Below are 21,651 nucleotides of genomic sequence, written 5' to 3'. Positions count from 1 at the left end.
ATAAGGAAAACACATTTAACCTAATGATTCATGACTTTTTGGAGTTCAGTGTTGAATCTGTAATGCTGTACATCTTTTCAACCGGGTCACCTTGGATAAGATGAGTATATTTCACATGACTGAATCCAACCTGTACATTTTACTTCCTGAATTGTTATACCAGCTAACTTCAGAAGGCCACAGGGAGCGATAATAACGGAGTTGCAGCTGCAACTGTACAGACACAAACTGAAAGATAAGGTCCAAAATCAAGCCAATGCAAAGGGAACTCGCATGGTCCACGAAGATACACCATCACAGGCCTCCCCTCTCCATTTACAAGAAAGTGTTGTTTTCCAGTTGCACAGTCCAGACTCTGAAGGACCTTTAGAAAAAATCTCCTTTCTGCTTTGACCTCGGTGCAAGACTTTAGTCCTTGCTGCAATGTGAGTCACAATGAGTTTGACAGGCACCTGTGATGCAGGTTGTGTCGGACCTGAGGGAAGAACTTGGTGAGCTACTGCAAGGACGTGACTGCGCAGCTTAAGCAGTGATGAGATCAGCAGCCTGAGAGTTCTTTTAATAAAGGCCTAAAGAGCCTTTAGAAGCTGCTAAATGAACTGAACTCATCACATTTTAACATCTTCATCAAAATCAAACAAGTTTGAAAGTATTTCAGACAGAGGCTGTGACTGAAATCTGATGTAAATTCTTATTACAGAGTTTGTTTAATTCACCCTGGGATCAATAGTGCTGAGCAAAGGTTAACAGCTATTGCATGAAGGAAGCTGGACAGACAGCAGGGGAGGGAGTTTTGTTTTTAGGTGTTATGGAGGGTAAGAGGCGGTGCATAGGTGTGCTAGGACAAAAGCTGAATGTATTTAGAGGGAGGTAAAAGGAGGACTGAAACACTTTGGTTTGGTTCTAGTCAAGATGAAGTCTTACGTGCTTCTCTTAGCTCTGCTGCAGTCTCTGGGATGCTCAGGTGAGTGGCTCTCTGTACTGATCACTTAATAAGTAGATGCAGTAACTGTCACCAACTTTCCTCTCACATCTTTGCCCTTTGACCCTGCAGGAATCCCACTGCACAACACTGAGCTGGAGTCCATGGCAGAATGGGGTCTTGGAGCAGTTCTGGCAGAGGTCAACTCTGCATATGCCGTCAGCCATCTTTACCGGGTGACTCAGGGCTTTGTCACAAGTGTGAGTCTGCACATACTTCAATCTTTATGATATGATCTACACTTAGTTCTATGATTCTTTTATAACTTGCACCTGTTTATTCCATATCTATAAATTTTTACATTTATTTATGTCAGCTGTGTATTTGTTTACGTGTAGCACCTTATCACCAAAGCAAATTCCTTCTAGCCTACAAGTAAAATACTACTTGGCAATAAAGCTCATTCTGATTCTGATTGTTTGAGGGTCTAGTCTAAGAAATGTGACTAAACCCATCTTCCATATATTGGTTATTTGTGTGTTTATAACAAATATCACATGCATGCCAGGTTATCCCCGCGGGCCTGAACACCGTTGACCTGCTGATGATATTTTGTGTTAAAGAGACTGAGTGTGTAAAGACTTCCAGAAACGACCCCCAGACATGCGCCTTCAGACCTGACTTCTTTGAGGTGAGACGTTTAATGTCATCAGGGGTGAAAACCTAACCCGAATTACATCTTATGTTTTTTTTTTGTCCATTTAGTTTGCCACCACATGGTTGAGGTATAACACAAAGAGAATACAGCAAAACGCTTAGAAAAAAATTGTGCTTAGCTGAAATGTTTAATGATATCTGAAATAAAACACTTCCTTTTATGCAAGTTACCACTCATCAGTTACATATTATCACAGTCAAAAGCTGGACTGTTATGTTGATTGTTCAATATTTCACCGTAAATCTCAATTCTGGTTTAAGACACGTTGACAAACTGGTGCAGCCCACTGTTTGCGTTGGCATGAATTTAGTGGGAGAGAGTGCATCGAACAAATTTGTTATCTTTCCATGATGCATTAGACAGCAGCTTTTGATCATAAAAAACTAAAATAGCTGTAACAAATACTAAATAATATCTGCATTATATAAAATATGAAAAACACCATCCTCTCTCCATTTCTATTCTTTCCCTTTAGCCATCCTTCTCCTGCTTCAGTCGGGTTCGAATTTCAGCCACCTCAACCCAGGTTGTTTCTCTGAGATGCGGCCACGACTGGAGCTCCAGCTCAGAGTCCAGTGAGGAGGTGAGGACACAGACAGGTGATGGGGGGTGGAGAGGGGAGGAACGGTGAGGGGTGGTGGCTGAGAGCAACAGTTCTGTCACAATTCCTCAAGCTCATTTTCCCTTTTCCTGTTTGAGTCATAGCAAGTTAAGTTAGATGGTATAACAAAAATAAAGTGAAAAAAGTTGCTGGTGACAAAAAGGTAGTTTCCCATTAAACAGCAAACTAACCTTAAATAAACCGATATCCTACATAAAGGTAAAAAATAAAAAAGGTAAAAGAGCTAAGCTTTCTATAAAGCTGAACTGCAAAGTGCATGTGAATAATGAAGGATTTGATTCCACAGATGTTCTCAAGAGAGAGACACCGGTTCAATATCCCGTTTGCAAAAAGAGGTAATCACAATTTTTAACTAGTGATGGTACAGCACAATAAGTCACTAAAGTGTTTAACTCCTTCACACTTTGAGACGAGCTTCAGACAAAACTGCTGCCTAAAATTTACAGGCTATTTCAAACATAAAGATGATGCTAATGGTTTTTATGTAACTGACCAGAGCCCCAATCTTTCCAACAGTCCCGGCTCCTTCTTCACCTCCTCCGCCATTCCTTCGCGGCCGCTCCATCCGGAGGCAGACAGTGGAGGTCCGGCTCAGAGGGGACAAGTCCAGCTCAAGTTCAGCTCACTCTGGAGACATTTAGGGGCTGATAAAAAGAATTTGCACATTGTGGTTTTTGTCCCTTTTTACGATATTTAATGAGTTAGATTTAAAGAGCTGCTGGTAGATCAGTGACCCACAAAAGGAAAACACATTTAACCTAATAATTCATGACTTTTTTCAGGGTTCAATCCCCCATCATTTTATTTATTTGGCTATAATGGCTCCGGAATGCTGAGCAAAAGCTGATTTTTTTTTCTTAGTGTAGGGCAGAATAAGACCACTAGAGGGAGTGTAAGGTTCATCTACCAAACGTTTACCCCTCATCTAAATTATTTGAACAAATGAGGACGGAGACAGAATGAGGTCTAGTTTGAACATTTATATTGTGGTTTTCAGTTTAAATGCAAGGGGACACATTTACTCTATCTGCAACCATTTTTCTTCATTTCACTTGGCCCCACATGTTCACATCAGCACATTAATAACTTACATACTGTACTGTAGCAAACATCCTGTTAAGGACAATGATATTCAGTTATAACACATGGTACACTGCCTTCAAGTGGCAATCAAACCACTGTGGGACAAAAGAACAGGGCTCGTGTGGAAACAACCAATACCATCTTCATGATAAGCTCACTGGACATGTGGATGTAATGGTCTCCTCTGAACACTAGCATGTAAACCTTTTTCACAGCACACATTTCCACACTAAAGCCAAATTAAAACCAGTTTGAATGGTCTGAAATATTAATGATATATTAATGATATGTCACCATGGCACAAGGATGTTGAGAATGAGTTCCTTGAAGGACAGCACTAGCACCAGCACTGCTGATAGAAATGAAAAACCCTTCATGATCCACTCTGTAGGTACAAAATCAAGGGATAACCTTAGTCCATGTGCACCACGGGCTGACGTAGTAATGGCACCATGAAGAAACAAAATACGATAGACACACAGTTGAAAGCAACATTCAGTCTAATGACAGTCAAATGATTTCTGTTATTGACTACATGATTTAATGCTCTGTACATTAACCAGACAAATGTATGTTTTTTTTCAACCGGGTCACCTTGGATAAGTAGAGTTTATTTCACATGACTGAATCCAACCTGTACATTCTACTTCCTGAATTGTTATACCATGTGACTTTAGAAGGCGGCGGGGACCGACAATAACGGAGTAGCAGCTGCAACTGTACAGACACAAACTGAAGGATAAGGTCCAAAATCAAGCCAATGCACGGGGAACTCGCACAGTCCACGAAGACATACCATCACAGGCCTCCCCTCTCCATTTACAGGAGTCCATTAAATAAAACAAATTGTATTTTTCTTTTCCAGTTGCACAGTCCAGACTCTGCTGGACCTTTGGAAGAAATCTCCTTTCTGCTTTGACCTCTGCGCAAGACTTTGGGAATAAGGCTTCCTTCTGATTTGCATTTGCCAAGTAGTGAAACAGTCTAGTCTGAGAAAACAGATTTCAAAGTTTTATCGGTTTGAGTGTTTTTTTTTTTTTTTTTTACTGAATAACTGCCTTCTTGGTGTGTATTTGTTTTCAAACTCACCTTCCCATATACATTCCATTGTGCCCTAATGTTTTGTTCCTAACTAGACTTTGTTGACCAGCTATTAAAAGACAGACTTACAAAAAAAAATCCTTCCATTTATCAATCATTAAATATTTTATATAAAAGCAAACCTAACCATCCCCGCTCCGCGAAGGCCTTCCCTAATTGTTAACTACTTCACCACCATAAAATCATACATACATGCATGCACACAATGCATGTATGCATATTCAGTCTCAGTTTCTCTCTCTCATTCATGCTCACACACCGGAACAGCTTCATGTTTTACAGCTTATTCTTACATGAGGTCCATGCAATACCAAAGCAGAACGATCATGATGTGGGTTTTTTTTTGTCTCCAGTATGCGGCACAAACTTATGACAAAGAAGCGGACACGTGGTTTGGCTCAGACCTGGATCCACTAATATTTGCACAGTTCTTATTAGTATTTATTTAAACCTGCTTGGTGTACCAGATGGGTGGGGTTTACCATACAGGGCAATTCAATGTCTTCCAGAGAGTTTAGACAATTGCAGAAAATTTTCTGTGACTTTTCTGTGACCCCAAACTTACCTGCTCCAGTCTTAATTGTCCCAATTATTGTAAACCCCACTCATCCAGAATACCAAGCATGTTAAAAAATGCAAAAACACTAATTGACCATGGTCTGGTTTGGGTTTTGTATATACACAGTCTTCTATTTATTATTGTGATCTCAAGAGGACAGAAGGAATTCACTCCCATTTCACAAATGAGTGTTCACTTCATTGTCTATTCATCCACCTTTGTTGTGTCCTGATCTCCAAGTTCAACACTCTCAAGTAAGTTTGGTGGCGTCCCCCCGTTTCGGTGGTGCAGGTGGCGGTCCTCGTCGTAGAGTTGCATAGCCTGAGATGTTTCCGGACATGTAGCCACCATTTCCTCCATTGCTTTGCTTTCCTTGGTCCAGGAGCAGCTCAGGGGGTGGCGGAGGCAGTGCCATGTCGTCCATAGTTCCCGCCGGTTCAGACTTGCCCGTGAGACCAACAGAGTTGAGAGAACCTTGGCGACCCACTGACTTTCGCTTTAGTGTCCGGTGGAGATCATCCAGGAAATTGGGCTGGCCTGAGCTGCCCTTTGGGGAGGTGGGTGGAGGTGGTGAGAGTGGAGGGGGCTCCGGGGTGGTGTTACTACGCCGCACGTGTGTGGGTGGAGGAATCTTTTTCAATGAGCTCTTCCCCCATGATGAGTTGCTGACAAGGGGGACAGGCGGAGGGGGAGGGGGAGCCTGTGGCTGGGGGTTGACCACAGCTACCCTAGGAGGTCCTCCACTGTGTGCGTCACTACCAGGAGGTGGAGGAGGTGGGAAGAGCTCAGAAGCGGGGGGAGGAGGTGGGAAGTAAGCACACTCAGGTGGTGGGGACGGGAAGTCGCCACTGGACTGCTTTGCCTGGCTCACTTTGGCTTGGAGTGCCAAGGGAAGGTTGGACAGGTTAAGCTTGCCTGGTTTTGGGGGAGCAGGGGGTCCAGTTGAGGGGTCTTTGGAAGGGGATCCAATGGAGGAGGAGGTGGGACATGGGGAGGAAGGAGGGGTGTTGCTCTTGGGAGCGAACTTGCTGAGCAAGTTTCTCCTGGATTCTTCATAGGAAGCTGAGGAGTTGAACTTTATGCTGGAGTTCCTTTGCGGGGTGGGAGGAGGTTTCTTGCCTGCCAAATTGGAGGAGCCAGAGGGTGACCTCTTTGTGGGGGAGCCAAGGTTTCCAGGAGGGAGAGGAGGAGGAGGTGGAGTTGGTCCCATGACAGGGGCTGGAGGAGGTGGCGGAGGAGGAGGAGGGGCAGGGAAACCAGTGTTGCTGTCTGGAGGAGGAGGAGGGAACTCTGGAGACTGCAGCTGTTGGCCACCCCCTGGCTGCCATTTTGGTTTGGTCTTGACTGCAGGTGGGGAGAGGGGGGCTTTGGGGCTCTCTGTGTGATTGGCTACTTGGGATGAAGCTCCTGGAAACTGACTTGCAAGTTGTTTCACCAAAGACATAGTAGGAGGGGATCCTGTGGAAATGGGTGTTTGCTTAGACATGCTGTGCTGTTTTGGCAGAGTCGGAGGGGGGTGACTGGAGGTGTGGCCTGCCTGGAGGCTGAACTGCTTCTTGAAGGGTGCAGGTGGAGGAGGGGGTGGAGGTGGCGGCGGGGCCGGGCCACCCAGGGCAGCAGAAGGTGGGGCAGGAGGGAATGGGGAAACAGGTGACACAGGTTTGGGGGCAGGATGAGGCACAAAGCCCGGTGTGAAGGTTTTGGGTGGCGCTGGTGGCGGTGGAGGAGGAGGTGGGAACTGGGCTGGCACTGGGAACTGCTGGGGAGGTGGAGGAGGTGGTGGCGGAGGTGGAGGTGGAGGAGGTGGCGGTGGTGGTGCGGGGGCAGGCGGTGGGGACTCTTCAAGGCCTCCATTTGGAGAGAGGAGGTCCCGTGGCGGGCTGGGAAACCTTTCCTTCAATGCCTGCTTCAGCCCGTTGGGGTACACAGGCTCACTCATGGGAGCTGGTGCAGGAGGGGGTGGGGGAGGAGGAGGAGGTGGAGGAAATGCTACTCCATTGGTCTGTGGAGCAGGTGGAGGGGCTGGGGGAGGAGGAATGAAGGCAGGCGGGGCAGCTGGGCTGGGAGGGCCCAGCTTTAACACAGCCATGGCTGACCCAGGCGTTGGCATGGAGGGTGGAGGGGGAGGAGGAGGAGGAGGCGGGACATTAGTCCTTGCTGCAATGTGATTCACATTGGGTTTGACCTGTGCTGCAGGTGGTGGTGAGGGAAGAACTTGGTGAGCTATTGCATGGAGGTGACTGGGCAACTTGTGGTGATTGGCAGCCTGGGAGGGCTTCTGGTTCTGCAGCCTGGTGATCGTGCTGTACTTGTACATGGTGGGAGCCGGTGAGTGGTGCGACACCATTTGAACTGGGGGTAGGGGCGGAGGGGGAGGCGGTGGAGGAGGAGGTGGGGGTGGCTGGGCCAGCTGTTGCTGCTGTAGGGGCATGTGGTTGTAGTTGTTGATAGTTTGTGGCTGCTGCTGTTGTGAAGACTGCGGTAACTGCTGAGGGCGCTGATGCAGCTGGGGGGGCGGCTGTGGGGCCGGCTGAGGAGACTGAGGCTGGTGCTGGTGTTGTGGCTGGGTCGGTGTCTGGGGGTACATTGGTGGATGCTGAGCCTGGGGTTGCTGAGCCTGGGGTTGCTGAGCCTGGGGTTGCTGAGCCTGGGGTTGCTGAGCCTGGGGTTGCTGAGCCTGGGGATGAGGCTGGGGATGAGGCTGGGGATGAGGCTGGGGATGAGGCTGGGGCGTCAGGGCTGGGTGATCCACTGAATGCTGGCTGTGATGCCGGTGACTGTGGGAAGCATGCGGCAGGGTGGCCCCTCTGGAGGCCTCCATTCTCATCTGCTGGAAAGAGACTGTGTGAGCTCAGTGAAGTGAATGAAATATTGTGTAAAATGAGCAACTTTAACAGAGATTTTAAAATCCATGTGACAAGCCCCGCTGTCTTTGAAAGAAAGCCATACCTTAGTGTTTTCCTCGATCTGGGTACCTCTCTTCCAGGCCTCAGAAAAAATGGAGCTCACCACACTCTGGGACCGGCCATGAGAAGAGCCCGTGTCCACCCCGCTGTCTGAATGGCCTGAATGATTAGACTGGGACTCTAGAAGCACACATATCTGACAGTGAGACACTTTCAGAGAAGTGTATTCTTAAAAGTATGATGTATATTAAGTATTAAATTGTTCAATTCTTGAATTATAACAGACTACTGGTAAGACAGTATCTATTTGAGTACACATCCCCACAGACACTTCATAATGGGATTGGTAATAACAATCAAAACCATCAATTTCTTCTTTTCTGAGAACACATGTTGTTGCAGTAACTGTGAGGAAAAAGAAAAACTAGCTTTCAAAGTTCAGGAACATAACCCCGGCTATGTCTCACTGATGTAATCAGGGTTTTCTCCGTTTGGGCTTGAAGACGGGCATTTACTAGGCAGGGAAGGTTCAATGAAAGACTACTGTGTTGCATTACGGGAAATGTAGGATCTAGTGTTTTTGGAGCTTGACCCATACTAAGAGTGAAAAAATCAGGATATATCTGCCGCTGTGACCTTAATTTCGACAATTCTTCTTTTAATATGTTTCTAGAAAGACTCACAACTTCTGATGTGATAGAAAATTACTGGAGTATCCCTATAAAAATGTTTCAAATGTCAATCACCATGTACTAGATCTCTACTTGAAATGTATTATACTGATGCTCAGCCTGATTTGACTATGAACTAACCAGGTATGCTGGCAGAACTGGAGCCTGATCGGATGCTGGAGGTAGATAGAGATGACCAATCGTAGGCTGCCTCTGTCCTCTTCATGGCTTCCTGGTAGTTCACATATAGTTGCTTCCCATACTGCACACACACAGTGATAAAACACAATGACATTTAATGAATTAATGAACACAATTCCTCATAGAAGTGTTACAGAACAATTTGTTTGTCTTTTTGCAGACTAAACAAACCAGAGCAGACACTCAAGCTTGGACGCACCTTGGCGATGCGAATTCCGTTCACCCATTGGTGCAGGGTTCTGACGTCATCACAGCACAGATACTTGATGTACTGTGACTTCTTCTGGATTTGTGGATGCTTCAAAAACAAGTAAATATGTATTTTACTATCCAGCAGTGCCTCAAAAGTCCACTGAAAAATGATACAAGGTTTCTTCGTTATATAATGGGCTGGAAATCTTTTGGTTTTAAATCATCTTCTGGACATTAAATTTCTACATAAAGACAGCGAGTAATAATAAGTTATCTACTTATTAAATGGCAATAATATTAAACAATCACATTGACTTGTTTGGAAGCAATTTGTGCTTTTAATAGAAACCGTAGCAGCATATCTCCATTCAGTGGAAGATATAGGGAGAGTGCTTCACCTTCAGGGCCAGGCAGTAGTCAGTGGGAGCCTTGTATTTGCTGCGGTAGTCCTGGCCGTAATACACGTTCACATGGTCCAACTGCAGGAAGCACACAAGATCTCGGGATGCCTGCAGAGAGGGAGACAGAGAAGGAGGGACTGATGCGTGGTTGACTTCACAAAAGGGACGGATGCTGAGTGAAGCTGCTGCTCTGTGCAGGGTGGTGAAGTCGCGTGCTGTCCATGATGCCAGAATAACTTGGAGGCATTGAGACTTCCCTACAGGTACATCTAACATTTCTGGTCACAGTTTGGACAAAATTACATATTATTGGTCTAACAAAGTACTTTAGGAGCATATTCTGTTTCTATGCTTGAGTGAAGCTGCTCTAAATTTAAATAATCATGCGAAGAGGATCTAAGTCCCACTGTAGTCCAAGTCTTGTGTCTACATGTTTTTGAGGGTAATTACACAGATCTAAATGTACAGTGCTTTATTCAATGCCTTAGATTGCACCATAATGTGTTAAAGGACTCAACCTACTTTTTAGCTCAAAGAAGATTGCAGGATTTAAATGATGCAACAAAATGAGAAACAAGATTGGTCTCTAGTAGTGCAGCTACTGAATGCTGATGTGGTCACTGAAGACTGTGGAAAAAGTGTGTTAAGAGCACATGTGCACAACAAATCTTCCCTGGTTGAACGAAAACAAAAAAGCATGCATGGTTTCTGTTGTTCAAAGTGATCAAGCACTAAACAGGAAATACCACAGAGCAGAGTGTGTAATCTGGTTCTCATAACCCCAACCTACATTTCTGTTCCCCATCTTCATTTTGTCTGAGTGGTGTGACTGTATGCCTAAAGTACACCATCTCAAGTTTCACTGACCTTGGCTTTGCCTTTGGGGACGTAGTAAATCCCTGAAGCTCTGAGGAGGAAGTAGCGTTTCTTCCATGACTTCTTCCCATCCTCCTTCAGCCACAGGATGCCCTCAATCTCTGGCACAGACACAGAGCCGCCACAGAAACACTCCTGATAGACACACAAACAGAAATTGATGTCAAAATTTATCTTGTGAGTCCAGATCTGTAGGAATGATAAAGTCAACAGTCTGTGTGCTTGTTCATCATCTCACCTCTAATAAAGCCTCTTTATTCCTGTCAGCCATTTCGGATGTCTCCTTCCGCCCCAACAAATAGTTCTGGAGATAATTGAGAGGAACATTGAAGTAAATAGACGACAGGGAGGGGAGGAAGGGGGGAGTGTAAAGTCAGCGGCTCACCTCGTCTTATGTTAAATAAATTATTCACCTTTACTCGCTTTAGAGCTTTGACCTACTTCCAACTCTCCTACACAAACACACTCCCTTGTTCACTCCCTGGGCCGTGCAGGCACTGAGCATGCATACACAATGTGTTTGTGCGTATAGCATACGCTTTCAGCATTTACACACTGAATGCAGAGTGGCTACGGAGGGTATTAAGAAGATGATCTGTCCTCCCTCTCGTGCTACGTGTGTGTTGAAGTGTAGGACAGTCACCTGAGGGTTCTTGAAAAGAGCATATTTCTCGATGCGTTCGATGAACATCAGCTTGTTGTGGCTGTCCCGGGTCCAGTTTAAGAGATTCTCCACCAAGTTCTCATGATCCTCAAAATTACGCTCTGAGAGTGAGGCAGAGAGAGAAAAGAGAGTAATGAAGATAAGGTGCAAGATATGCATTTTTATTTTTATTTTTGGCTGACCTGCAAATGTGCACTTAATTTCCTCCCTGGAGGGATTTCTGGTTTTTTGGGTGGGGCAGAACCTTTAACTGTAAGCCTAACAGTTAGCTTGAAGTCACAAACAGTGGCTATTCTTAGACAACAGATAATTATACTACAGTACATGTTTGTCACTCATATAATTTACACCCCCCCACGCTCGCGTGCACAATGCCATGTGTCATCCATATGCAAACAGTGCAGACTAAAGCAAACCGTAAACAATGTTTATTTGACTCAGGTGTGGTGCAAACTATCTGGGGCTCCTCCCTTACCCATCTGTAGCTCAGTGATGGTTTCTACAAGAGACCAATCAGGGCTGTAGCCACAGTGTGACTTATCCAGCAGGCTGTCCAGCACCTGCCTGACTGTCTGCCGCTCATCCACCATCATGGTCTTCGAGCTCTCGTCTGACATGTGGACCCTGATCACCAGCTGAGGAAGAAGAAGAGGAGGAGAAAAGGGAACAGCTTGTTTTTTAACGTAATGCAAAAATTTAGGACAAGAGGCACCAATAAAATCCCCATGTATGCACTTTAGTATAAACTATTTTAAATGATTTCAGCAAATGTAATCATAAGTTAGCGTTTCTCTTTATTACTTACTTATCTATAGTCTTATTCCATTTTATCTATTGCCCACCATATTAAGTAAAGAAGAACAGTAAGTCATACTTAATCACGCTTCACTGTAGCGGCTACATGTTTTAAATTGATCACTTTTGACATAATAATAGCACGGGACAGAAATCCCTGGGAATAAATGGGCCGGTATCGTCATCTCTTATCACCTAGCGGGCAGCTTGACCAAAGAAACAATAGAAGTTCATCAGCCTCTGGGGCACAATGCTCTTTGAACAATTTGCAGTAAATGAAGTTATGCGAACATGTTTGAAGGCACAATGTTTTTTTTTGCAGCAGCCCATATCAAATAAAGCCACAGAATCTGGTTGGGGATAAATAGCTTAAATGTACTTGGAGGATGAAATCTAATCATGTGCTTTTAAAGCTTGTTTCAAATATGTCAAACTTTTTATGGGGTCATTACGGTGACAATGTTGCATATATGACCACTAAAATCCAATAATCTGGCCAAATTTTTACATCCAAAGTCAACCAAAAGTCCTCCATAACAAGCAAGCTTAAAGTAATCTGGATGTGACAAACGCACACACGTGCCAAATCCAGCCTCACACAATTGCAGCCTACATAAGACTTGTCCTGGTGTGAAACCAAATAAAGCCCTCAATTCCTTGACCTCCTGTTTGTCCCCTCCCACCGAGACCCTGACATCCAATGGGTATGCGGGTACAACTGATTGACAAGAGACTTGGGCCAATGAGAATGCTGGGAGAACTGCGAGACTTAGACATGAGGAGTCTGACCTACATTTCTCACAGGAAAGACCCCTAAACCCCCCCTTAGCCTGGCAGAAAAACAAACAAAAAAAACCCCCACTGCTTCTACGAGATCAATTTCTGAACCTTACATCCAAATGCATACAACTGCTTCAATGTCATGTATGCAAAATGTAGTAAATTGTGAGGCATAGCTGGCTGTGTAGACCGCTTACAACCGTAGGACTAATAATTTATCACATCACAGCATTTTCCATTTATGTGCCGGCTGTACCAGCACTCTTTATCTTGTCACATTGTATTCACTTGGTAGAGTGAAGTCTAGCCCTGTTTGTTTAAACACTGTTGGGTCTCAACTATTCATTGCATGTGAAAAAGGACACCATTCTGTTGCTCTCATTCACAGAGGCAGTTCATTCACTGGCGGAAGCACTGGTAAAAATGGCCTGTCTGTGGGGTCCCATACCGGCTTCCCAATGGAAACATACACATGCCATTGTCATCAATGGGGCAAGGCGTCCCAGTTGTTCACCGAAAAAACAGCACTTGTTTGGTTGACTGGGGTTAATAGGATGTTTTGTGTAGAACGTGTCTGCATTGTCTTGCAGAGCTCTTTTTCTGAAGCCTCTTTCTGATTTCTTGCTCCCTCCCCAGCACATACACACACATAATCAAACACTGCAATGACCCATTTTTCTCTGCGCTTCACCGCCTCGCTGTGAATGAAGTTCACAGGGAAATGTGGTGTGCAGTGAATATGACAAGACAGCAATTATTATGAGTCAGAATAGTCATTTAAAAGAGAAACTTAGTCAGTAAGTGAGAGTGTGTGTACAAAGAGGTGGTCCTACCTTTTTGACCTGTGCCTCCTTGATTTTTTCCAGGGCGACTCGGATCTTCTCTGCCTTCAGTTTGGCAGCTTGCTCCTCCTGGATGGACACACAGGAGTATGGTTAATACAGTTATACACATAAATCGCACACATGCAGAAAACTGACAAGAAACGCCTTTTGATTTCAAAGCTTTGCCTCATCCTCATAACGCATGTCTTTCATTATTCTCTGGCAGGAATAAGACATCATGCACACAACTTCATTAAATAGTAAGCAGCCTTCTGAACCATTTAAATGCACACGCCTCTGGCATGATGGCGCAAATGAAATCCATTTTTTTTTTTTCATGCTTTGGGTTACTTACCTGCCCCCTCCAACAAGATGCCATCACCTCCATCCCGCAAGTTGTGTGTGCTTCCACGTGTGTAAGTGGGTGTGTTGTAATCACTTGTGAGTGAATTTTCTGATCAAACACTAACAAACGCAGGGATGCTAAATCGCTGCTATTGTGACACTGGTCTGGTGTTCCGTCAAATATGGCGCTCCATTTGCTGTCTACGGTTCCATATTGGATTCATAAGGAGCTGCAGCCGTTTCCTTTGATCTCGCTATACAGCAGAAGGGAAACAATAGTGGAAGATCCCCAAAGGGCGAGAGGCTGCGGATGATTGTAGGATCAGTTCAGAAAGCCTCAATACCCTCCACACAAAAGATGCAACGATCTCCTGCAAAGATCATATTCGGATCTTCAGGGCCAAAATATACAGAAACGTCCATAACTAATGAATTAAAAGAAGAAGAAAAAAACGGTTGTCTTTACATTTCAAGATAAAGAAAAAAATGGGGGTTTTTGTCTGCTTGCCACCTTTCACAGTAGGCGACTGCCATATTAAAAGTTATTCCACAATTATCCTCAGTGGGTGAAATTCAGCCGATCATCCACATCTTCCATCACTCAAAGACGACAGCGGATCATCTAGCTGAGGATGTGCTGCGCAGAGACTTTGTGGCAGCGCAGGTTCACTGACACGCAGACATGTGCGCCTGAGATGAGCACAACTTGACTAAAACCCCAAGTGAGACACAGTAGGGAAGACGATGCCCCTCCCCCTTCTACCCTCCCACACGCTCTTCCTGCTTCCTCTTCCCTGTCTCTCTCGCTCTCCCTCTATAACAGATGCAGGGCTTTGGGAGCGTGCCCAATCGATGGAACATAATCCCCACAAAAATTGTAGAATGGGGGGCCAGCCAACCAGCGAGCCCCTATTGCAAGACATTCAACTGTTTAGCCAATCAGGCGAGGAGGGGAGGCCCGTGACCGACACTGGTGCCCGGAGCTAAACTACAGTGACAAGGACGGAGAGTGGAATTTGGGTGAATGAGAAGCTGAGGTGCTAAATATTTGAAGTTGTGTGTATACACAGGCAAGTGAGATAAAAGAAAGGGGATGAGGGGTATTAACAACCGCTCCCCAAGCCTCTTATCTCAAGAACCCCACCACCACCCCACCTTGACCCAGACTACCTTTTCCACATGACCAGCCACTATGAGTTGGGCCAACACATGGCAAGCTTTTAGTCAGTCAAGCGTGAGCATGTGCGAGTAAGAAAAAGTTGTGGGAGAAGAGAGGTCACGGGGGTTGCACAGATTACAGTCCAGAGTCAATCTGAGTCATGCTGTAGGTTTAGCCCCATAATTGTCAGTGTAACCCCCCCCCCCCACATGTGCCTCTCCCCTCCATTATTTCCTTTCCACATGACACCTAAACCCTGCTTTTTAATAGAAACTAGTCTGATTCCCATTCCACAGGCGTTTTCCCTTCCACTTTCACACTCAGCGACAGCAGAGTCAATTTTAAAAAGGCTCTTCTGCCTAGCCTGGTAAAAAAAAATCTTGGCACCCTCTCCCTTTGATGTCTTTCCACTCTCTCTCTCTCTCTCTCTCTCTCTCTCTCCTCGCTTGTTCCCAGACATCCTGCGCTCATTCAGTATTCTGATTTGCGAGCGAGGAGAGGGAGAGAATTTGCGAGTCCGGGGTGATCACGGCTCCTACTCTCCCATTCTCTGGTGAAAAGTGTTAACACGAACACAAACTCCCTCACAGCCTGTACACCGCAGGCAATCTATCCTCTGCCCCGTTTAAAAAAACCTTCCAATGCTCTCTGCATACACAGATAGACTGAGAGCCAGATATGCCAGAAACCTATTACCTTGAAACACAATAAACAATCATTTCCGATTCTTTTGTTATACAAAGAGAGAAACTAACTTCCCCTCCAAGATTTTGGCTCTAAAATCTAAAGGCAGATGAACTATGTGGATATTACTGTGAGAGTCAGCCAGTTTCATGATAGAGAGCCATTATATTCAAGTAAACGGAGATAACAGAAAGGGCTTTGGAAAGACATCTACAATTCAATGCCAATGACCGCTAATGGAGATGTTTCTCATCATAGTCTCTTACATGAATAGTAAAAAGCTTTCTTTTTTATTGAAGTCTTTAAAAGGAAGGGACTTTTAAAGTCCTGAAAACAATTAAAATTATTTTCCAGAAGTTTCCAGACCCATAGAGGAACCCTTATATTGTCCAAGATTAGTATAATTTGTGGTTTGCCTCATATTCAGCATATGCTCTTGGGTTGTTAAATCTCAATAGGATTTAAGAAACTCTGGCCTACATCTTCTGCCTCTCTTGGAATCCACTGCTTTGCACTTGGAAAGCACTCTACGTGTCATGTAGCAATGGTGGGATAAATCACAATCAACTTTGAAACACAAATCTGCACACATCTGAGCAGCATAAGCTTTGCAAGCGAGCCAAAAGGCTGCAACCAATACATTTGCTGGGAAAACTGCTGCCAAGAGGTTTACAGTAAAACAGAGCATTGGAAAAGTTGGGAGCTACGGAGGACCAACACATAATGGATAAACAGACAGTGGAGCACAGAGGGTTCACATTTAAAATGATTCTTCCCCCACTCTTCTGGCACACATCTGCCAGATGTTTGTGCATTTCATTGTCTTGTGTTTGTATGAGCATCGTTAGGTTCATGCGTATACTTTTTATTTATTTATATATGTAGCAAAGCAAATGCAATAAATCAGAAAACACACAAAAAACTTTGAGATAACATATAGGACTGCAACTAACAATTATTTTAATCTTCAATTAATTGTTTAGTCTATTTAATGTCAGAAAAAAACCCACTGTAAGTCAAGGTCCTCCGTCTGAGCAAACCCCATCTGCTGGGGGTGACTGTAAGATGCAACTGAAATCTCAACTATTAAAATCCTTTGGTAAAACTACTTGTGCCAAAATAATGAAAGAACATCCACTCTCTATTTCACACGTCTTGTTTTGTCCGACCAACCACTTCAAAACACTAAAATAATTTATATTGGATATATTGGAAAACAGAGGGGAAAAAAAGCAAATCCTCACATTGGAAGAGCTTGAATGGTATGAGTATTTGACTAATAAGTGACTGAAACGATAAATCTAGATGAATTTTCTCCTGACTAATTGTCACAGCTCTAATAACATAATTTCATAAACACTTGCTGCCCCTTCACAAGCTTTCCTTAAAGAAGACTGAGTGCAAATCAAAAGCCAGCTACATGGAGAAAGAGTAAAAATGAATGAAAATAGAAACCCATGAACCAAAGACCACCTGCCAGTGAAAGATAAATGTGGAAGCAAGAACACACAAGTGTATATAATCTGTAAGCATGGTACATGCTGGAAAATGATGTGAAGGAAAAATCCATGCTGATAGACCCTGTTAGATATTTGAATATTTGATTTACATTTCATGTGATATGGTCTTATACATTGTTTTTGGCATGCCCGATTTCTCTCATCTTGTCTTGTGTTTTTTCTTCATTTGTGCATTTTCAAGCATACTATTAAGGTAAATTTAAACTCCTGCATCAAATCTACGTATAGCTGCGTACCCTATGCCATACCCTACACTGTAGGCCGACGCACACCTCCCCAAAAATTTAACTACATGTCTATGGAATCAGATTTTGCCAATTTAGCCAAACAAAACTCCTTAAAAATCAAACAAAAGTTAAGATTCTGAGACACAATAAAACTAACTGAATTAAAAGTAAAATGTAGAACATGCAAACAAACAATTGGTCTTTTACGCTTTCTCCCTGATCAGACTTTTGCTCTCACTGTCAGCTTTGCAGTTTCGCTGCCAGCTCGCTTGTTTGCACTGCCCGACTTTTTGTTTGCAGTTCTGACACAAACTTCTCTCATGGGCGGACTTTTCAGGGGTGCATACCCATTGGCTAGTGAGCGTCTGAGTGACAGCTCAGTGCCCCAGATATTGTTCAGTTCAGCAAGCCGTTTTGACACCCTAAGCACTGGAAACTTTGCTGGAAACTGGATTTCTACAAGATTATTAAAGTGTAAGTTTTGATCATGTATATTGTCTGAGCTGTAGCTTACTAGCCCTTTTGTTGTCTTCAGTTAGAAGTAAAGCTGAGCCTTGCAATGTAAGTTAGCTTTCAATAATTATAATGTTGAAGCTAATTTGTGGTCTATAACAATTGCTAGCTAAGTAAAGTTAGCCTGTACTCTGTGTGTTTGTGTGATAGCTTTTGTAAAAACTATTTTTTTTATTTGTCTTCTTTATGTAGAACAATGTAACATTTAGACCTTCATGTTCATTGCTTATGACAGCCCATAGCCTATGCCATCAGCTACGGTGCAGACTCTATGCATAAGTATAAATTGGCCTTTAGACAGCCCTCACAGAACAGGCCTGATTCTGTTGGAGACAGTGAGAGTGCATCTCCAGGGGAGAAAAGCTGATGCCCTCTTGTTGGCTGAATTTTTTTTTTATCTTTGCCTTTTTTTAATTTAGTAAATAAATAAGCTGGTCTGATTTCCAGCAGGTGTTTCTCAACAGTCCTGTAAGCATGGATTTTCCCACTTAAAGACATGCAAAGTAGAAGAGAGGAGCAGTGCATGCGCACACACACACACACACACACACACACACACACACACACACACACACGAGAGAAAAACCAAAGACGCGAGCGAGTGTACGAGGAAGTCACCTTGGTCAGGAGGTGAGAAGGCTTCCCAGCTATGCTTTTCAAAATGAGCGAGGTTTCTCGGTCCAGATAGGAGTGCTTGGGTGAAGAGAGGATAAAAAAGGAGAGCAGAGGAACAGACAACATATAGAAAAGTCAGTGCCAGATGATTCTTGGAGGCTTATTAATCGCAGGTGTTTTGATCTTTTTTTGCATAAAGAAGCGTGGAAGCGAGAGATGGTTCCATAAATGGAGCGCTCAGCAGTTGGTGGTTGTCATTAGCTGCAGCTGTGGGTAAAGAAGCAATGATTGTGAGAAGTACTGTAGACATGTACAGAGCAAACATGACTGCAAAAGATTGGAGTTTGTGAATATGCAGCATACTGTGGTTTGCTACAAAACCTACAGCTACTTTCACAATCCAACTTTCATGTCAGACACACGTCAATGCTTGTGGATACATTACACAAAGGCTCCACACTAAAGCTAAAATGTCAATTCTGCTCTTCCAACAATTTAAATTGAATTAAAACTGTAAAAAATTATGTTGCAAACTAATTGAATAGAAATGGTTCAAAAGTGACATTGTTTCACATAAGTGTGATATACGATTACGCTCTAAAACAGTAACCTGCAGCCTTACATGGGCAAATGCCAAAACACATGCATGCACGCTCACACACATGCACTTACAGTGGCCCGATCCATTTCACCCTCTCGTGAGGTGAAGTCAAGCTGCCGCCTGGCTGCTTTACCATTGTCCCGTCGCAGTGTGACATGCTGGGAGAATCAGGAGGTGCAGGCAAGGTGTGTGTGGAGTGGATAGAGACCACAGATAGGAAAGATGTAAACACAGATAATATGATCACATGCGGGGGGGACAGGGGACATGCAAGATACTGTGTTAACTTTTTCTTCTGAATTGAAATACCATCTCACCATCAGGGTTTTACTCTCCTCGCATATCTCTATTTTTTTCCCTCTCCTACAAGTCACCTAAACATACATATCTGTTTATATACTGTATATTAGCTTAGGTCTTTGTTTCTTAAACATGTTAAACTCTTCTCAAATGTCGAGGATATTTTGCTTTTGTTAGAGAGCCAAGGTGTTTGGTGAGTGAACAAAAGAGCTCAGAAATGGTAGATATGAACATTGTAATCCACACCAGCCTTATAGGAGGTTACAATGTATGTGTCAACACACCATCCAATGCACAATACACAGGCCGTATTGTGGATTGACTGTCAATGCACTTCAGGCATGCGGTTTCTTCCAAATGTCATGCTGTGTGGTTAAACATGCAGGTTCAGAGCCGGACTGAGGTCAGTTCAGGGCAGTAAAAGGTAAAGTGTGCTTGTTTTCTATTGAAACTAAAATCTGACAATGATTTCTTTGTTGTCCTTTATGCCAGAAACTGAATTGACCCCAAAGTTGATTCACACACACATTTCACTTACCATTACATGTAGAAATGTACAGAGTCTTTCACGCTTTCACACTTTCTCATTAGCTCATAATACTATGTCTACCTCTTGAATATGTGTGTGTTTTATCTCTGTGTTGGTATTTTGTGTGTCATACCTCTGTGCTGGTCTGGTTTTGTCCTTGCGTGCTTGAGCTGCTCTGGCCCTCCACCTCTCCACCAGCCATCACTTTGTCAATGTCAAGGGAGTCCATGCTGGACGCTGAGGCACATGCTGAATTTACACTGGACCGCTGGGACGGAGCTTCCTGCTCGCTGACCGTGCCCACTGAGCCTGTCCTCCGGTGTTGCCCGCCGCCAGATGACCCAGACGAGGGCCGTCGGAGCGTGGTGGAGGAGAAGGAAGAGGAGGAGGAAGAGGAGGAGGAGGAAGAGGTCTGACGTGCTGCTTCATCCATGCTGAGAGAGGCTCTCTCCAGCTGAGAGGTGATGTCATCCAGGGAGATGTTGGAGGCTGCGGGGCGGCCGCCGACACTGCCGCCTCGTACTGTGTTGGCCGGCGATGCCCGGGTACTGCTACTGGCGCTTCCTGTTGGGGAGTTTAAAGGCAGCTCAGATGGAAGCAGAAATTAAGTGGATGGGACTGGAATTCAAGGGATACGTGATGTTTTTTTGGAATTTCTTAAAATTACACTGCATGTACCATACCAGATGGATTTCAGGTGCCACATGTAGCATTTTTCTGTTTTAAATGCAGCATTTTTAAAACATCAATATACTGTTTTTAGAATACCATAAATTAGGTTAGGTTGTAAACTTTTTATCATTACCACATAAGACCACAGCAAAAACACCTGGCTGCAATTATATCATACCAGTGGTACAGTCATCGCTCCTGTATGCTAAAGGCTACATTTCCCTGATGCAAACAGGATGCTGCTAATTGTCCCACCTTCCTCCTCTGTATTATTACTCTGCATGTGTTTGTTTTTGCTTTGGCTTCAGTAAAAAAGACATATGTTGGAAGAGTTCCTCTCCCCTCTCCTCAATCAACCTTCTGGCTCTTCCACAACCAGAAACACCATTTGCACCAGAAGAAGAATGACATCTTCCTGTTTTTGTATTGCATAGCAAATCCAAACATTATCCAAGGCCAACAAAGTGGGCTGCTATGTAAAATAAAAAGCGTTTGAGTATGGCAGAGGGCTCTATACAACAGCCGTATTTGTTTACAATAATATTTATTTTTAGTAATTGGTGGAGTCATTATTTTATTGTTGCTAAAATACCACATGAAGTACATTAATCAGCAGGACTACCTCCGCTGCTTCCCCCTCCACTGGTGCCTGCGTGCTTGGTACTGGCACTGCGCCCCCCAGGGCCCCGCTGCTGGCCTTTGCTCTGGCCGCGAGACGTGGAGTTTGGCTTGGAAATGGTACTGAGCTCCTGTTCGATGGAGCACAGGTCAGCCATCAGGGCGTCCAGGTCCACTGTGTCGCCCTGGTTCAACGCCTCTGCAGGAAGCAAAAATAAAAGCAGGGCAAGGTGAAGGTGGTGGTGGGGTTAATGATTTCATTTATCTGATCTTTTTTTGATCTGTACTGTTATTAGTTTGATCTGGACAGTGTGTCAGAGAGTGATGTCTCACCATTTATGTTATACATTGAGAAGCGGTAGGAGAAGTTGGCCATGTTTGTCTCCTGTCTGAGAGGGGGCTTCTGCAGTGTTTTCTGTGGCCTGCCATCATCCAGACTCTACAGAGAACACACACACAAAAAACATGGAGGTGCACATATGCAAAAACCACACACATTCTGACATTACAGTCAAAGCATGTCTGCCTGCTAGACCCCCTTAGTCACAAACCC

General features: G+C 44.2%; 2 protein-coding genes across 5 annotated transcripts in view; one reads left to right on the top strand and one right to left on the bottom strand.

The window, feature by feature from the left end:
- Window positions 1–68: 68 nt before the first annotated feature.
- On the top strand, window positions 69–2,932 carry LOC119902757 (secreted phosphoprotein 24-like). The gene is made up of 6 exons (XM_038719114.1): window positions 69–964; window positions 1,055–1,182; window positions 1,491–1,613; window positions 2,116–2,223; window positions 2,549–2,597; window positions 2,779–2,932. The coding sequence occupies exons 1-6, from the start codon at window positions 913–915 to the stop codon at window positions 2,901–2,903; spliced, it is 585 nt and encodes a 194-aa protein (XP_038575042.1). The 5' UTR covers window positions 69–912; the 3' UTR covers window positions 2,904–2,932.
- A 290-nt stretch (window positions 2,933–3,222) lies between these two features.
- Window positions 3,223–21,651, bottom strand: part of raph1b (Ras association (RalGDS/AF-6) and pleckstrin homology domains 1b) — a 45,194-nt gene continuing 26,765 nt past the window's right edge. Inside the window, exons 4-18 of one of the 4 annotated variants that reach the window (XM_038719070.1) lie at window positions 21,432–21,537; window positions 21,103–21,297; window positions 19,942–20,372; window positions 19,051–19,137; window positions 18,382–18,456; window positions 13,325–13,402; window positions 11,392–11,551; window positions 10,896–11,017; window positions 10,491–10,556; window positions 10,244–10,387; window positions 9,374–9,484; window positions 8,983–9,081; window positions 8,724–8,844; window positions 7,955–8,091; window positions 3,223–7,835 (exon numbers count right to left, since the gene is read on the bottom strand). In XM_038719070.1, the coding sequence (XP_038574998.1) occupies window positions 5,256–7,835; window positions 7,955–8,091; window positions 8,724–8,844; window positions 8,983–9,081; window positions 9,374–9,484; window positions 10,244–10,387; window positions 10,491–10,556; window positions 10,896–11,017; window positions 11,392–11,551; window positions 13,325–13,402; window positions 18,382–18,456; window positions 19,051–19,137; window positions 19,942–20,372; window positions 21,103–21,297; window positions 21,432–21,537 (4,512 nt within the window). In that variant the 3' untranslated portion in view covers window positions 3,223–5,255. The remainder of the gene's footprint in view (window positions 7,836–7,954; window positions 8,092–8,723; window positions 8,845–8,982; window positions 9,082–9,373; window positions 9,485–10,243; window positions 10,388–10,490; window positions 10,557–10,895; window positions 11,018–11,391; window positions 11,552–13,324; window positions 13,403–18,381; window positions 18,457–19,050; window positions 19,138–19,941; window positions 20,373–21,102; window positions 21,298–21,431; window positions 21,538–21,651) is intronic. The other 3 variants (XM_038719074.1, XM_038719080.1, XM_038719087.1) reach the window with 3 other exon arrangements.

This window comes from Micropterus salmoides, unplaced genomic scaffold (genome assembly GCF_014851395.1).
Source record: "Micropterus salmoides isolate LMB-PRFRI ecotype aquatic unplaced genomic scaffold, ASM1485139v1 Ms_hic_scaffold_1, whole genome shotgun sequence".
In the NCBI taxonomy this organism is placed as follows: Eukaryota; Metazoa; Chordata; class Actinopteri; order Centrarchiformes; family Centrarchidae; genus Micropterus; species Micropterus salmoides.
The sequence above is the reverse complement of the archived record's forward strand: the minus strand, read 5'-3'. Positions and strand labels throughout refer to the sequence as shown.